The following is a 17763-nucleotide window of genomic DNA, read 5'->3' on the forward strand; positions in this document are numbered from 1 at the left end:
GTGACAGCACTTTCTCCTTTTTGTTGCTGGTATGGTTCTGCAACATGCTTAGTGCTGCTGCAGAGGTTAGTGCTTTCCCTCTGCTGTAAGATGATGGAAAACCAGGATGTGACACTGGGACTACTCCCTCGCCTCTGTGTCTCTTGTGGTGGGCACTGGCAGCCTGATCCCATACCCGTGTCTCACAGGGAGCATTGTCTGTAGAGAGAGATGCCTCACAGACCTCAGGGAGTGTTCCTAAAAATGGAAAGCTGCAAGAAGTGCTTATTATTTAATGAGTCCCATCTCAGGAGGCCCTTATGTTGGTACTTGAAAAATAACCCTTCCAAACGCAGGGCTAGGGGGGATTTTGGAGGGGAAAAAGGCAGGCGGTTGGCAGTCAGACAGGAGTCTGCTAACCTGCTCTTCGTTTGACCTTCACGTTTGTGCAGCCTGCCCTGCCACTGACTGACTGGCAGTCTGTGTGTCTGAAAATTGTATTAAATGAGGTTCTTTAAAAGGTATTTTTATTAGTGTATGCTTCTGGGTCACCTTTAAGGGTTTTTGCTTTGTTAATCAGCTGCTTTGAAGAACATTAGGATTCTCTGTGTAAAATAATTCACTATTAATGAAGAGCTTAACTGGAGGAGAAGGACAGGCTGAGAGTAGCATGGGAGCACTGTGCTTCATAGTAATGCTATATTGAACTCCTGTGCCTGAAGATAAGTAGAGTTTATCTCCTTTTCTCTGTTCTCCCCTACTTAACCTTAAAGTATTCCTTAGCAGGAGAAGAGGGTATTATGTACTAATGCTGTGGGCTGCCTTGGAAAAGCATGTGAGGGACACAGCTCAGTAAATTTCCTTTTAAGGGTGGCTCACTGATCCTAATAAACAAATAAACCAAACTCTTTTTCACTATTACAAGAGGAGGCTTTTAAAGGTACGATGGGATGAGAAACAGGTGCAGCAGGCTGTGAAGCAAAGGCTTTCTCAATGCGTGGGCTTTGAGTGATGTAGGCTGTGCAAGCTGCAAACCTGTTTGACCTCCACCAGTCATTTTGGGGCAGATTGAGCTTTTGAGAGAATTTCTGCTAAGCAAATGTAACATGAAGCCTTGCTGCAGTTGGAATGTGTGGCACTCACCGCAGTGTCCTCTTTGGCCCTGGCGGTTAAGACCATTATTACCAGGATAGTTAATTCAAAGCTTGGTTCTGCCAGTCTGCCTCCAGACAGGCTTCTCTCTTACGCAGCTTTGTAGTGTTCACACTAACAGATGCAATGCACAGTTGGAACTGGGTTTGGAAGTTAAATACTAATTTATGTGCATTTTTGGAGGGCTTAATTATTAGCGCATTCTTGGGAATGCTTTTAAATTGGTTCAAGGTTAGTGTTAATAGTTTTTGAGTCTCTTTGTCACTCTCGAAAAAAATTGTAAGAATTTAATGTTGTTGAATGGCTTCTGCATATTTCCCTAATGGGGTCACCTTCTCAAAGGTGCACAAATTACTTGTTCCTGTTAGTTTGCCAGTTGTTTAGTATCACAGTTCCTTCCATTTCCATTTCTCTCATTGTGGCTTTGTGTCTTTATTTTGGGGTACAGGGGTGCTTGATGCTGTTGGTAAAGAGAAGGAGGAGGATGTTTCCATGTTGCAAGCTAGGAGGTTCTGGTAAGAAATGCAGTTCCTACGAATAATGTCAGGAGTAGTTTTTTTTATCCACTGTTATGTTTGTTACTGAAGTAAAGCAAATGTTACGGGTTTTAGTAACTTATTTACACATACCCCACAACAGTGTTACTTACGTTTAGTGTTCTCCTCTCTAATAAAATCTGTGCAAATAAAAATGCTTATAGAAAGATAAGTGTCAGGTAGGAAAGGGTGTTCTAGCGTTGTGAGAACTGATCTTAGAGCATCCTTGAGTTTTCTCACTCTCTTTCTGAGCAGAAGTACCTGGAAGGTGCCATTGTCTTCTCCAGTTCCTTCTTCCAAACTTGTTTTAACTACTTTGTACATGTCAAAGCCATCCTGTTCAGGGGTATACATTAGATTCAAGTTTGTCAATCTGATGGCTACATGATGTAGAGTAACCAATAGATATTTTAAAAACACATACAAAAAGGGTGTGTGTCTGACAATTTGAGAGATGGATGTAGAAGGAAAAAGAGTAATTCACCATAATCAACGCCTGGTTTATCATACTTCCTGTGCATTGTTTCTGAGTATTTCCCTGTCATTTACAGGTTGAATGTGTTCAGTGTGTCACTTTATAACAGTGCGGTTCATCCGGATTCCTTGCAGCAGTTTTTTAGACACACCCTGATCGAGGTTCTTACCTACAACCCATTGTTGAAAGGTAGGAATAGGTGGGGAGAAGTGAGTGTCTCCAGGGTGTGTCACTGCACGTATGGAGCTCCATCCCACCAGGCCTCACTTAGTCCAGCCTGGAGGAGCCAGAGAAGCTCCCGGCTTCCCAGTTCTTTCCCAGGGTGAATATATGCAGGGTACCAGCTCAGACAAAAAAAAAAAAACCAACAAACAAAACCAAAACTCCCTAAAATCTGGGCTCTAGAGGGCTGTAGTTCAGGAGAAAACTGTAGGTGGAAAGTCAGCAAACAGAACTTCAGCCAGTGGCTCGTGAACAGATATTTGGAGTCACGTGTAATAGCAGCCTTTATGGGGCAGACACAGGAGAGCTCTGGCCTCTGGGAGCAGTTCTGGCCAAAGGGGAAACTGGGTGGGAGAGGCAGTGCTGCAGAGAGCTTGGGGATAAAGCAAGTCTGGTCCCTCGTGTTTGGGTTTACTGATAAGACATGGCCTTTCTCTGCTGGCTGGGTGTTTCTTTTGGTAGATTAGAGGTAGCAACAGGAAGGCTTCTAATCCCCAATTGGTAATTGTGGAGCTTGATGGTTTTAGGAAGAAATATGTTTGGGCTACAAAATCTCTGGTAAAATCACTCTGAGCTATGATTAGAGCTGCTTGCCTGTTGTGTGGGAGAGCTGTGTCATTGCTGGTTTCCAGTGGGGAGAAGTTACTGAGGAAAATGATAATTCCTCTCTGATTCTTTGTTGGCCTATGAATGTGTGATCACAAGAACAGCTTCGAGGTGGCAGCGCGGTAGTGAAATGATACTGTCCTTGTTGCCAAGGACTGTGTTCCAAAGACAAATGAATGGGAGACAGAGTATCTCAGTGGGCAGTTTTTGAAGTATCTGGCTGCCAAAGCCAAATCTTTTGTGGAAGTGTGTGGTTAACTTAAGGGTTTTGGGTGTATTTTAAAATTTATTTTATTGCTGAAAAGTAAACTTCTTTTTTTGGGTGCAGTGTCCGATGCCATTCATATGCAGAAAGAGTGGAGCTTTACAAGAACCTGTTCGCTGCTCACTACCTTGTATCGCAAAGTAGGTCTCCCTGGTTTCACAAAGAGAACTTTATTATGTTGGGTTTATATTCACTGAAATACCTGAAATGAGGTGTTTTTTTTTAAAGCAGTGTGTTCCAGTCATAGCTGCCAGAAACTGTAGGCAGGAGGAGACATGAAGAGAGAGTACTACAGGGGTTTTCATTTGTGCAAAGCTGTTAATGAGAACAACGATGATAACTGAAGATGTGAATTTTCACTGTTATAGAATATGATATGACTGCTGAAAGAGCTGGAATACTACTGTTTATTTTAGCCAGGGATGGTCCCAGTCCAGGATGGTATCTGGCTCTGGAAAGCTGATGCAGAAGATGTACACAGGATAGCTTTTCCAAAAGACACCTGCATGTTAATCCTGGCGGTGTGTTTCACTCTTATGGGTGGCTGCATATGGGTCATAGCTGAAATTAATTGTTTTCACTCTTCCAGCTGTTTGTGGCATTCAGTGCAAAGGAGTCGATCTGCCAGCTGCAGCAAGTGCTGGAGACTCATGAAGTGAACTGGCAGCATGTTCTGTCCTGTGTTTCCACGCTGGCAGTCTGTCATGCTGAGGCTGAGCAGCTCTTCGAAGGTAAGTAGGTATTAGCAAACTTTTAATCTAATGTCTGCTTGTTTCTCAGGTACTTGATAGGGAAACCATGCCAACTGGTGTAGCAATATAGATATTTATAGTTGCTGTTTTGAGATTCCTGCGTGGAAAAGCAGAAAAATCTGCTTTCCCCTTCAGACATCCCTGTTGATGGCCTGGCCATGCGAATGCCAGGTCTTGTGCCTGACACTTCTCAAACTCTGTGTGCAGCTAAGAATGGTTATTTGATAGTTACCTTCATTCTTAATTGGAGTAGCAATTACTGGAGCTTAGTTCTTGTTTCTCACCTCTGCTAGCAGACCTTGTTTTTTAGAACTTCTTACTGATTATCTCATTGCTGGACTCCCTGCAGTTCCTGCAGGTTGAAATCTAAGAGTTGACTGTTGAAAGGGCATGAAAAAGTACAAGCAGGTCTTAAACGTTCCCCAAGCTGCAATACATGTCCTTCTGATGTTTTATTGCAGTTATTTGGCTTCATTTACTGTAGAAAATTACACAACAGTATCAAGAGCAAAGTTTTGGGTTATTGTTTTATTTTTCTAGATCTACTGAGCCATCTTCTGATAAAGGCCTTTGGGAATTATGATGTGGAAAATATGATCACAGCGTTCCTGATAGCTCGGCAGGCTGCTCTAGAGGGCCCTGCTGTGTTCATGCCTTACTCTAAATGGTTTAAGGTAAGATGAACTGCGGCCTGACTCTAAGTATGTGAGGAAACCTGTGCATAGGAAGTGTTCTGCTGCACAGTGGAAGCCTGCTTTCACACAAGATAGTCAGGAATTAGGGGGGAAAGGTGAGAGGACCCAAAGCCAAGATAAATAAGTGATTGTATTGGTATTAGGAATGATTTAATATTCATTACTGCCTTTATGTCTGCGAAGAATATGTTATTTGGCTTTCTCTGGTCTTCCTTCCTTTCATCTTTTAAGTCCATCCTGCCTTCTCATATTATTTGTCAGGAATGCAGACATGTAATTCCTGTTATAATCATAATCTTGGATGTATTTCAGTATCTTGATAACCAACACTGTTATTGCATAAGCTGTTGGTTATTGCAGATGAAACATTCATATTTCCTGGATGTTTGCATGCAGCTGTAATTGCTGTGTTTGACCTTATAGATAATTGGTTGTTAGCTTCTAGTTATAAACATGCAAGTATTTTAGGTATGCAAATCTCCACACAATTTAAATCTGTAAATTCCTTTGTATGAGTTTGCAAATCTGAAACACAGCCTTTGCTGGTGGAGTGATCAGGATGTACCAAAAGGTAAATCGGTTATGTTCTGTATAGTCTCAGACTGGCTTATTTTCCTTACAATGCTTGGGTAAACCTGTGTGGAAACCTGCAGATGTGTGGTTCCCTCATGAATCTCACTCCTTTTGGTGCATTTCAGTGTTACCTTGTTTAACTCCTCTAACTGGTCTGCCTCTGATGGTAGCACATGAGTGTTAAGCATGACAGGGCAGACTCTGGAAACTGGACAGAGAAAGTAAAATAAAAGGTCCCTAGAGACTTCAATAAACTTTCTCTGGAGACTTATCACAGAATCCCGGACTGGTCTGGGTTGGAAGGGACCTTAAAGCTCATTCAGTTCCAACCCCCTGCCAGGGGCAGGGACCCCTTCCACTGGAGCAGCTTGTTCCAAGCCCCTGTGTCCAACCTGGCCTTGAACACTGCCAGGGATGGGGAAGCCACAGCTTCTCTGGGCACCCTGTGCCAGCGCCTCAGCACCCTCACAGGGAAGGGCTTCTTTATATCCAACCTGAACATCCCATGTTTCAGTTTTAACTCATCACCCCTTGTCCTATCACTACAGTCCCTGATGAAGAGTCCCTCTCCAGCATCCTTGTAGCCCCCTTCAGACACTGGAAGCTGCTCTGAGGTCTCCACGCAGCCTTCTGTTCTCCAGGCACAGGGTTTGGCTTGCTCTAAGCCCTGGCCTTGAACACTGCCAGGGATGGGGCAGCCACAGCTTCTCTGGGCAACCTGGCCCAGTGTCTCATCACTCTCAGTAAAGAATTACTTCCTAATGGCCTATAGTAATTCTTTAGAAAGATTCTTTCTCCAGGAAGGTTCCCCTAATAGGGAGCAGATCTCTAACACATGCCTGGGAATTGTGCGCTGAGTTGCAGCATTGCTGGGATTGGGATTCTTTCGTGCCAAAAGGCTGCATTGTCATTTTTCCCTATTTCAGGCTTCCTTTGGGAACGCTGGTAGTCACCACACGAGCAGTAAGAAAGCTCTGCTCTTCCTCTTTGAATTCTTGTCAGAGCTGGTGCCCTTTGAACCAGCGCAGTACCTGAAGGTGAGAAGATGCTAATGCAGATGGTTTTCTAAAGACACTTCTCCAAAGTGTGTGCCTTTGACTAGGCTCAGTATATTATTAATATTGTTATAGTAATTGCATTACTGCTGATACATTATTCAAAACCTGTCTGAAATAAGGAAGTACAAAATTTTTATTTACTTGACAAGAAGGAGTTTTCCTTTCATGGAGCTAAATTTAAGCATGTCAGTGCTTTTTGTTTGTGTTGTTGCTGGGGAAAAATTTCGTGTTGGTTGCCATGAAAATGGCTTATCCTACAAGAAGCAAGAACATGTTCTTTGGGGAATATTTGAGATAAATGGCTGTAAACATTAAACAGAATTTCTACACTGTTAAGTGGCTAATCTTGTGAATTTCGTATTTCAGGTCCATATAATGTACCCGCCTTTTGTGCCGACGAAACATCGGTCTGTCCTCTTGGAGTACATCACTCTGGCTAAAACCAGACTGGATGACCTCAAGGTCAGTCAAAACTGTCTCTTTTCAAATAGTTCTTCCTGGATCTGTTAAAATACGAGTTGTGTTGTGACTGTGTGTATCTCTGTAACCTCACATAGGTTGCTATAGAAGATATGGGGCTCTACGAAGACTTGTCATCCACAGATGAGCCTATGCAGGTACTGCTGGTGTAGCTAACAGTTTTCTCATCAGTCATGCCCCTGTTCTGGAAAAGAGTTTAGGCTATCCACCTCTCTGCCACTCCTACCAAGTTTAAGCACACTGCCAAATCTTCTCCAGGTTTAGGATGGGTTAGTGGCCATAAATATGCAGATTCTCCTCAGATTTGGTAGCATCTCCCTTGAGGGATTTGGTGCAAACGATTTGATCACATAGGAAAGCATTTTATACATCAATATCTATATATATTGTTTTCAGGATAGCATGTCATCTTTTTAGTGGTTTATCAAGGTTTCATACTCAAAGGAGACTCTGGGAGGGAATTTGCAGTTTCGTACTGTGGTTTGATAAGTTTTGGGTAGTAAGAGTAATTGATAAAGAAGCATTTGCCTTTAGTATCCCTTCCTATATTTTGATCACAAGTATGGTACACTAGGGGCCTCATCTATACTGTCAGTTCAGTACATGAGATACAGGCTGGCAACAGGGTAGCTGAGTGTACTGCAATTAAGTCTAGTCCTGTGATGAACTGCAAGTTGTAAATGAAGATTTAATGTCATTTCTTCCAAGTCTGATCTGTTTGTCAGTTGAGAAACTGGTACAGGTTGTTGTAGTCTTAAGCTTACTTACAGCTCAGACAAGAGAAACCTATGATGGCAGTCCCTCAGAGTGTAGTAGCATGGGCTGGGGTTTAATTCTAAGTGTACAAACCAAAATAAGCCAAACCTGGAGCAGAAAAGATACTGTTCCTGATGGGGTGCAAGTGGATATATGATGTGATGTTAAGCAGAGTATCAGCTGTAGTTGCTGTCGGAGGTGTGTACAGAGCTACACGGACCTTTGAGCTCACCCAGAATAGCTGTTACAGCCTTAATGAGGCAGGCTGATGGTTCAGGCTCTGCTTCTCCATCCTGCAGTTTTACTCTGCATATCAGGTAGTTCTTGTTATTCTGTTGTGTTTGTTCAGTTGCTTCCCAGCACAGATGACTGTTACTAACTCTGGAAGAACAAGCAGGGAAAGTATTGTCATCCTTGATTTCTCACAACGTCTTTCTTTCCTTGTTACTTGTGTGAGCCAGCCCCAGGGCCAGGCACTCCATGATGTTGAAAAGGCCCTTCAGATATTTGAAAACACAAGGAAGATCCCAACATCTGTGATAGAGGCCAGGTACCACATGCTCTCCAACTCTTTCGGGTTTTAGCTGCAGTAGTAGTGATGATAATGGTGGCAATAATAATGATGATGGTGCTAATAATAATAAAAGCCAAGTCCAAATCAAAATAACAAAACAAGAAAAATTGAGGATATGAGCGAAGGAGGTTTTGGGAAGTTCTTCCCATGTTGTTCCCTTCCTCAGTAGTCATCTAAATAGAAGTTATTTGTGTAGAGAGTGAAAAGGCATGTGCACACCTGGAAAAGTCCACAAATGTGATAGTAAATAAAAAGTAAAATTAAAGAAATTAATAACTGTTGGCTAATCTGAGCCTGATTTGTCTGTGATTATTCATGGCAACATGAATATTTCTTGTTTGGAGGAGCCAAATAAACTGTTGTGGTAATGAGATGGTACTGCACAGCTTTGGCATGGTTAATATTTTGCTTTATTTATTTTCTGTCTCAGTATTTTCAGGCGACGATATTATACTTCCTGGTTCCTTCCTGCTTTGCTCAGGCCGCGTGTGGTTAGTATTTGCTTTTGGCTTCTCTTTTTTGATCCTCCCATTTAGATGTGCGTAGTGTGTAGTTTGTACCTAACCTGCCTCTTTTTCTGTTGCAGCTCCCTAAAACCCCAGATGTGCGCATGGCTTTTATAGATTCTTTAAAGAGGTATTGTGACTGCCCAGTGTAACTTTCTGTGCTTCTGGACTTTTCTTCTCAGAACATTTATCTTCACATCAGATTATTGGAGGCTTTGATACCTTGTTTGCAGAAGGTTGAGCCCTGGCTAGCCCTCTTGGCAGGGCTTCATGGCCAGGCTCATGGTGTGCAAGTTGAGTCGTGGAGGGAGTAGTTTGTTTGTACAGGTGAATGTCTTCAGTTCTGTAATTAGGCCTCTAGCCACTGTGAAACCATTAACTAGGAGTCCCAGGCAGCCCTCTGGCTGCAGGCAGGACATATTTTTATGCAGACTTTGGAGAATACTGCTGAATATAAAATTTGATAAGGAAGATGAGCCCCCCCCTTTTTTTGATAAAGGGGAGCTTTTTGGGAAAAGATATTGGAGAAGTGGAAGATGAAACTGAAATGTCTGTTAATGCTTTATGAGCTGGTCTTGAGGCACCCCAGGAGAACACAGCCCGTCTCAGAACTCAGGCTTGTCCTACATGTGTGTTCAGAAGTGCTTTTTTTCTGCATTGCAGAAGCAGCTTTATTTTAAATCCAGTAATTCCCCTGTAACCTATCATGAAGAAAAAAATGTTCGTGACACTGCCTACAGATGAGGCATTTGGTCCTGCCTCGTCATTCTAGTCTGGCTCTAAAATTAAAGACTGGATCATTGTTTAAGGTTGAGAGAAGCAGCTGGGTTCTGGGGAGCCTCATGTAACATGTTTTTAGTGCTGAATGCCTGCCCAGCAAGCATCAGAGGTCAAACTTTGGCCTCCATTACATCAGTCTTTTAGATGTGTGAATCCTGCATGTCACAACTTACTCTCATGTGATCTTAGACGCATTATATATGGAATGGGTACCAATGCATGTGTTAATAATATATATAGTATTGTTTTTGTGTAGTGTGTGTTACATGTGTATAATACTTGCTATGAAAGCCTTAGGTATAGATTTCTTGCCCTTGTGTCAGATGATAATGAAAAAATGCTTCAGATGCTCTCTATGCTTAGGAGCCTCTAATTACATTTCATAACACAGCTGTTGTTTGGGTTTATACTTAATAAATCTGGAGTTTGAGCATGGTTATGTGCTATAATGAATGTATTTGCTTTTTCTGTTTTGTTACAGAGCTGATAAAATACCCTCCAACTTGTACTCAACATACATGCAAGCCTGTGCTGCTATGAAAAAGAAAATGTTACAAGGTAAAAAGTAGAACATTTACTTCAGGATCAGTTTGAAGAAAAGTGAATTTTTTCCATTGATGCCCTCCTGAATTGAAAATTTTCAAGAATTTACAGCTGATGAGGCCTTTAATCTGCACATAAATATGTGTATGTTCTTTATGTCTTACTAAGGTATTAAGGAGTTACTCTTGTAATGAGTCTCTGCCTATCCTGCTTGGGTGGGATTGTTGAGCTCTGTGCTGTGGCTGCAAACAATGCCTGAGCTCGCTGATTTAAATCTACCTCAGAGACATCTCCATGAATCAGCATTTGCAGCTTGAATGCTCCTCGGCTCTGGCTAGCCTGGGGTGTGAACCTGCTGTGTTGATACCTTGCGTAATGGCACTGTCTCAAATCATCATGGTCCTCTTTTAAGAATGGATTACTGTGCCTGACGGGGCTCTGGGGAAGCAGGAGGGGATAGGAATGAGCTCTGAAGAAACAGGAGGGGCTAGGAACAGAGCCAGTGGGACAGGGATTGCAGCCCATAGTTTACATGTGTTTGTGTGGGAAGGCCCCGCTAATTTCAGGTCCCTTCACTGTATCCACATTATTGGTGCAGTGTGTGTCAGTGTAATAGGTATTTAATGAGCCCTCTTATCTTTTTCAGCAAGTGGGTGTTTCAGATGCATATTAAATGGGTGACATCCTCACCACACGGTTATAGAAATGGAAAGGTCAGGCTGGTAAGCAGAGTGTGGCCAGTGTGGTGGAGATAAGTGAGCTCTGCGTACACAGAATCTGTAATTGAGCCCTTCTTAGGGCACTTGGGGCCTTTGAAGCTCTCTGGAGAGGCGTGACAAAGCAGTCCTGGGCCACCGCAGATGTGCAGCAGCCTGGCTGCTGAGGTTGTCCTAGCAACCGGCAGGGATGAAGGATCTGACATGCTGGGTTGGGATCAGCAGGATCCCAACGGGCAGCCAGGGCTTGTCAAGAGGCCTTGAGTTGCCAGTGACCTCTAGTGGTGCTGCATCCTGATCTGCCTGATCTGTGTCCCCTCCCGACCCCTACATCCTAATCCTATACGTAGGGCTCTTGCACAGAGGCTGGATTTAGGGCAGGATCAAGTGTTGGTCAGGTCTAAGCCTGTGCTGTTCATTAGTGCTCACCCTTGCACCTAAAGATGACTCAGCAGGCTCCTTCTTACCTTGCCATGTGTTTATAACGAGTATTAATTTTAACCTTTGTTACTTCTCATGTTCAGTCCTTAGTTATTTCTGGCCCATGTACAAGATGCTGCTCCTGCCTGACCAACTGTATGGGTGGTTTTTGGGGCTGTGCTGTGGCAGCTTGTTGCTGGTGGCACTGTCTTTCTAGTGGTAAAAGGAATTTCCTTTTTATTCTTTTAAACAAAAACCAGAACAGAGGAACATGTAGCATCTGGAAATGTTGCATGGAGGAGACGCTGATGATGTAGTATTCACACTGTCTCTGAATTTTGAAACTGGTTCCAGTCGTTTGAGGACAGCAAATGTTTCTGCAAGGGGCAGAGCACTGGAGCAAGTAGGAAAAAACTCTGAAAGGAGACTCTTTTATCTCTTGCCTTTAAGAACTAATTTCCTTTCTGCAACTAGGGATAAACTCATAAATGATTAATCAAATAGCACATTTTGAATGTGAAACCAAAGCTGTTTATGTGGCAGATTGACAGTTTGGGGATCTGTTGTACCTTATAGAAAAGTAGTTACTGTTTTTACAGAAAATTTATGCAGAGGTTGGTGAATGCATTTTCTGAGCTGATAGAATGCACAAAGATGAGGGTAATGTGTTGCATTTCTCTCTTGCTTGTCTAGATGGATCTCAAATAGGGACCAGCCATTCCAAAGAGCCTGTGGAACAGCTGAAGGCTGACCTGGCTGAACTAAGAGTGCTGATTGTAGAGCAGGCTAAGCATGAAGGTATGTGGGAAGGCAAGTTGCAACTAGCCATAACTGGCTGTTAAAAGCTGCATTAATAAAATGTGGCTAATGACAGCCAAAGCAATAGCAGTAGTTAGTTGCCACTGGCACCTGAAGACGGTAATCTTTCAGATCTGTATAATCCTGCCAGCTATGAATATATCTATATATCTATGTATATTAATGTCTGATCTGTTTCCATGCTTGAGTTCAGAACTTCAGATCTCTGTGGTGATACTTGGTATCAAAAGTACTTGGTACCACGCTGATCTTTGCTAAGGCAGGCAGCCCTGTTCCTGGGTCTCGCCCGGTGACCTGGGCCCCCTTTTGAAGGCTGTTTCCTTTCTGGTGTGAAAAACTATTCTCAATGTGTATTGGAAATAGTACTGGGGGAAAAATAGCACTGCCTTCTAAAATAAAGGCAATGGTCACTGTGTTCCATTTAAACTTTTTTTTTTTCCTTTCTCAGTAACGCTTTTAGTAGCATACTCAATTAGAGTATATATTTCACTTGTTCTTCTTCCTGCTATGTGGAATTATAAATCTTTTATGCTTTCTGTCCTGGTTACACTCTCCTCCTGTTAATCTTCCTGCAGATGTGCTAGCACAGATTGCAGTGGTTTCTGACAAAGTGGCAAGAGTCTTTTGTCACAGCGGTGATGAGAGTGAAGCTGCTGCTTTGCATTCTCCAATCCAAATTGACATTTCTGCTCCCAGGCTGGAGGCCTGCCATCAGAGTGTGAGTACAGCCTTCGTTGGGGTGAGAAATGAGGGGCTGGGTGGGTAAAAGTGCATACTGTGTGAAAGGCTGCTTTGTCTGTGGAGAACAGGAAGTACATTTCTCCTTTTGTCTACCTTGTTCTGCCCTGCACAGACTGTTCATATCTTTCTGCCTCCTGGATGTTGTTGGATGACTGGTGGCAAGATCTGGAGATAGATTCTGTCAAAGGAGTCCTGTAATGGGCTAGGCTTTCCCTACCAGGCTTGTCTCTGTTGTGTGCTGGAATCATTCCTGAGCTGTTACTGGCTTAGTTCTCCATCTCTTAGTGCCAGTGGATCTGTACAACTTGTAGCACATGTCATTAACTGATTTGTCTCCTTGTTAATGTTGGGAAACATATACACAGCAGAAAATGAGATCTAGATATCCAGCCCAACAACTAGGAATTAGCAATGTGGTTCTAATTTCAGGTTGTCGATCTTCTGCTGACATCATTCTGCCAAAACCTAATTACTGCTTCCTACTTTAACCCTCCTGACAGGTAAGATGCAGATAAAAAGAGTAGAGAAGGCAGAAGTGGTTAGTGCATTAGAATTCCAAAACTCTTCCAGGGGTGAGGAGAGACTCCTGCTTGTTCATACTCACTGTGCCAGGCTGGCAGATGCAGGCTGCTTTATTCTGAGGCTCTGTAATCTAAGAACTAATGTGCTTTGATGTATATTTGTAAATAGAACGTATTTCCCCTCTTTCGTTACTGTTCCCTTCAGAAAAAGGTGGCCTTTGGCTCTGTGTTTTGCTCTGTGACAATGTATAAAAACTCTCTACCAACCTTATGTGTTCAGGTTGGTGTTTTCAGCTCAGTGGTGGAGGATGGGGAATGAAGCAAATTCCTTTTGTCCAGGAATTACTTGCTGGCTGACTCTAGAGATCAGGGGTGACGAATGCTTGTCTTCTGACAGCGTGTACTGATGTGTCTTTGGGGTGTCTTTTTGGCAGGTTCACCCTTCATTCCTAATGCCATATGTAATACGAAATGAATGAGGCATAAAGCCTAACACTGCAGGCACAGGAAGAGCATGGTACACTTTCTCTTTACCTCTCATCCTGTCTTGCCCCTGGAAGTGACTCAGTTTGATTCTGGCATGTATGAGGAGGGAGAGGCAGCACTCCACTGCCTCTGGATGGACTCTGTTAATAGCTACCTCTTTCCTGACGTTAACAGAAGTTGTAAACACTGTGGTCTGGTCAACATTTCAGTGGAAAATGGCTTTGTTGGGAAACAACAATGTGCTGAGAAGCTGCCTGCAAGCCCAGCTGCCAGTGGCACTGAGCTAGGTGCCTGCCCCCCTGGAGTTCAGCGTGCTGTGGCAACTGGTGCATCTTTCCCTCATCCAGCTTGTTTTGACCTGGAGCAAATGAATCTGTATCAAAAACCTGTGCTGAAAAGTAGCTGTGATAAGCAAGGGCATCCCAGGAAATTGTTTCTAAACCCAACTCCCTATCCCATCTCCTCTGAGGATGTGCTGGGTTTTGTCATCTGGACGGGAAAGTCCCTTCCCCTGTTTTGCAACAGGACCTTGCCATACTAATTCCTTTTTCCTCTTGCTTTGTTTTTTTGATCCCATTTATTGCTCTGCCTCTGTTTACCTTGTGCTCTGTGTGAAAAAAGCTGACTGTGCCCCAGGCAGCTTCCGCCTCTCCTTGTTATCTCAGAACACCTCTTTGACTATATTAGGCACTTGTAGTGTTCATGTCTTTGTAGGGGTCCTCTGCTCACATACTCCAAAAGTGACACTTCTTTGAACCCTTAGATGGAATGATAATTATCCTGTATTTACAAGCATGGCTCAGGTTCACTGTGTTTAAGCATTTTTAAATACCTTTTCCTGTACTGGGGATAAAAAGCAGCAGTAAAATGAGCATGTGGGTTTTCCCTTCCACAGGCAGGGACCATGTCTCCCCTTGTTTGTGAAGATGATGTGTGGACACAGGAATCTCTTGCCTTCGCTTCTGGGCAGGCTCTGCCAGCTTATTTATCATCAGGTTAGTTTTCCAGCCAAGAATCATGTGGTTAGAGTGTGCTAAAGGCTATCCTTCCTCCATTTCCTGTGCTGTGGGGCATGTACCTGTCTGGACTACACCCTGGAGGGACTTCACTAGTGTTCAAACTTCCACAAAACCTTCATTTTGGTCCAGTACCATGAACTTGCTCTCAGGAGCGTGAGCTGAATGTTCTTCTGCAGAAATACATAGGTTAGAAGGTTAATGCATTCTGAGATACATTTTAACAGCAGCTAAAATAAGCAAGTATATGAACAAGCCAAAAGAAAACTAGTAGAACACTTAGTTCCTGAGCTTCCACACTGAATAACACAGTTGTACACCCCTTTTAAAAATACCCCAAATTTGGGGTGCAGCAGTGTGTGGCTTCTCAAGAACTGTTGGTTTAATTTTCTTTACTCCATGATATTGCAGATGTCAGACTAAAAGCATGATAAAATGTCATAGAAGCTAAAAGCCTTGACAGTCTCCAGTTCTGATGGGCTGAATTTACAGCTAGTTTCTTCAAGTTACTGTGTCACAGAAATGTCCAAATTTTGCTGCAGGTTGACCTAAGCTGCACAAATTCAAGGAAGGAAGAACCTGTGATGTAATTGATGCCTCTTGTCTGCTAAATTGATACTACTACACTAATTAGTCAATGGACAGAAGTAAATGTTCTGCTATTTGATTAATTCTCTTTTTTTTTTCCTCTGAGAAAGGTGGTTTCTAAATATATGTCTCTCCAGTTCTTTACTCATGTTTGGCTTGCAGGGTCCTTCCCTGAATAATGCTCATATTTTAGGACTGGCAGCTTTTGTGGTCCACTTAAGTGAATCCAGAGCTCTAATTCCTGAAGTGCAAGTCAATTTTGGGATTTCTCAGCCTGTTCCTGCAAAGCTCCTTTCCCTTTCTGAGTTCTGGAACTGCTTGCTAGAGTGCAGGATGGAAGAATCGTTTACCTTCTGCATGAGGTGAGGTCGTGTCTCCACCATGTGTCTTTGTTTCCCTGGTGTAGGTTTGCCACAGGAGGGATGCTTGAGAGCACATGAAGTGCTCTCAAAAGCAAATAGGTTAGAAGCTTTTTTAATACTCTTTATTTTGACTTTGGACTTTGAGTGGGAAAAGGTACGATTGAACCAAACAGTTAACGGAGTTTGTTCTTTTTCTCAGGTTTTGCACTGCAGCAGTATCTTACTTTATGTGCAAGTTTTCATCCTGCTCTCATGAGGATTTGTGTGCCTTGCTTCCTCCTAGCCTTGTTAAAAAGGTAAAAGGAAAAAAGTTTTACTTACGAGAATGATCAGTCTCAGTTCAATTTCCTGCTGCAGACTCCTGTGAAACTAACTCATGCAAAGAAAACTATATAAAAATGCATCTTGGTATCCTCCCATCTTACCATTTTATGTATTTGCTTGTTTGGCAATGTCACACAGGGGTTGCCCTGGGCCTTTTTTTTTGTGATGGAAATGTGCAGGGTCTGTATGTTTGTTTTAGCTGCAGTACTTAGTGCCTCGGCTGAGCTTGGAAGCTCGGGAAATCCTGTGCAAAGAGGCAAAAACTGAGCTACTCTGGAATTCCCTGTCACATCCCTCTCTGAACTACAGAAGAGCCAGCCTCTGTTTATGGAAACAAGCACGCTTTCAAGAGCTCTTGAAGGAAAAAGCATTCCAGGTATAAGTATTTTTCATGACTTCAGTTCACACTGTAATTCTCATTTTTCAAATATGCCCTTTGCAGTTTACTAATTGGCAATAAAAAGCTGCTTGTAAAAAGTTAATATGCCTGAAAGTTGGTCTGACCGCTGAAGATATCACGTGCTCAGTGTTATTTGTAAGTGTTGATGATGATGGTAAGGTAGAAATAGAAAATTGGAGTTAAGTTTTTCATCCTGCTTATTGTGAAAGCAGAAAGTTTGACAAGTTATATTGTATATACTGAGAAAATGGTCAGGAAGTGTAGAGAAGAGACCTGTCCATGGTCTCAGCTTCCTGCTGTGTACTGCCTGTGAAGTGATGGTGAGTCAAATAACTGAAAATACTTGGGGTTTTTTGGTGCTTTGTCTAAATGTCAGTGTTCTCCTGAACCACCTGTGTTTCTCTGATTGTTTGGCTCTGCCTTGCTGAGAAGCAGGTTTAAATCACAGCTACTCTCTTTATACCACCCTTGGACAGGATTTCTTTTTTTAACCTGGTTCACATAAAACCAGTTTGTCTTTGTGCAGAGGAGTCTGTCATGTTACTAGAATGACTCCTTGTGCTTGGCTAGCTTGATGTATGCAGCTAAAATAGCTTTGCATTAAAACCTTTCTTTGATGCTTGTACCAGTCTGTCTGACTATGGTGCTTTGTTCATTTTAGCATTTATTTCTAATAACATGTGTTCATTCTGGTATCTAGACTTTGACATGATGAGCATGTTCAGAAATGTCAGAGGGGTGGGTGGGTGTGGGTGAAGTGTTTTATAGGCTTGCTTTCAGTAAATTTTTAATGCCAATTGGGTTTTAGTTTAGATTGGTTGCAAGGGAAACAGTGCAAGAACTTTTAGTTGATGTTTTCTGTCTCATCTCTCTTAACCTGTGCAGGATTGTGTCTGAGGGTGGGCGAAGGTGGGTTTTGTGTTGGGAGGAAGGTGGCTGTTCTGCACAAGTTGCCTTGCTGGTCTGCCCTCTTACCTCACTCACTGCTTTGCCCAGTTGTCTTTCAGAGAGTGGCTGCTATTGGAGCTGGAAGTGTCCTCTGAAAAGGATATTCTGTCTGCTTCAGAAAGGTAAGTGCAGAGGGGCTCTGTTGAAAAGGGCATAGCTCAAGAGTTTTTCCCACCCATATGAGGAAAAAGTACTGAAGATCAGGAAGTAAATAAACCAGCTGTTGTGGGGCAGAAATGCCTGTTGACTACTATGCTTTGTCCAGAGTTGCAGCAATACTAGAATGAGGCATGCTTACCAAGATAAGCTCTGGCCTGCACATGCAGTCCTTCCAAATAACTTTTCACAAAACCTCCCTGTTTCCAGAAGCAAGAGGTGACTGACATCAGGACATGTGGTTTTGGGTGGATGACTCTTCTATCTGTACTTGTATGGGTGCTTTCACCTGTCATTCCACTTGCTGTGTGAGC

At 42.9% G+C, this 17763-nt stretch overlaps 1 protein-coding gene across 1 annotated transcript in view; it reads left to right on the forward strand.

The window, feature by feature from the left end:
• The window catches only part of FANCA (FA complementation group A), a 36432-nt gene that overhangs the window by 8460 nt on the left and 10209 nt on the right, over positions 1-17763 (forward strand). Inside the window, exons 10-29 of the mRNA XM_061477413.1 lie at positions 1580-1646; positions 2219-2331; positions 3299-3375; positions 3825-3966; positions 4528-4661; positions 6182-6292; positions 6680-6775; positions 6871-6930; positions 8011-8099; positions 8554-8614; positions 8710-8759; positions 9891-9967; positions 11782-11886; positions 12483-12625; positions 13078-13148; positions 14551-14650; positions 15422-15621; positions 15821-15917; positions 16145-16321; positions 17342-17415. Of these exons, the coding sequence (XP_061333397.1) occupies positions 1580-1646; positions 2219-2331; positions 3299-3375; positions 3825-3966; positions 4528-4661; positions 6182-6292; positions 6680-6775; positions 6871-6930; positions 8011-8099; positions 8554-8614; positions 8710-8759; positions 9891-9967; positions 11782-11886; positions 12483-12625; positions 13078-13148; positions 14551-14650; positions 15422-15621; positions 15821-15917; positions 16145-16321; positions 17342-17415 (2044 nt within the window). The remainder of the gene's footprint in view (positions 1-1579; positions 1647-2218; positions 2332-3298; positions 3376-3824; positions 3967-4527; positions 4662-6181; positions 6293-6679; positions 6776-6870; positions 6931-8010; positions 8100-8553; positions 8615-8709; positions 8760-9890; positions 9968-11781; positions 11887-12482; positions 12626-13077; positions 13149-14550; positions 14651-15421; positions 15622-15820; positions 15918-16144; positions 16322-17341; positions 17416-17763) is intronic.

This window comes from Pezoporus flaviventris, unplaced genomic scaffold (genome assembly GCF_033815535.1).
Source record: "Pezoporus flaviventris isolate CSIRO_AGI_PZ_B2104156 unplaced genomic scaffold, CSIRO_AGI_Pfla_v1 ptg000105l, whole genome shotgun sequence".
NCBI classification, from domain to species: domain Eukaryota; kingdom Metazoa; phylum Chordata; class Aves; order Psittaciformes; family Psittacidae; genus Pezoporus; species Pezoporus flaviventris.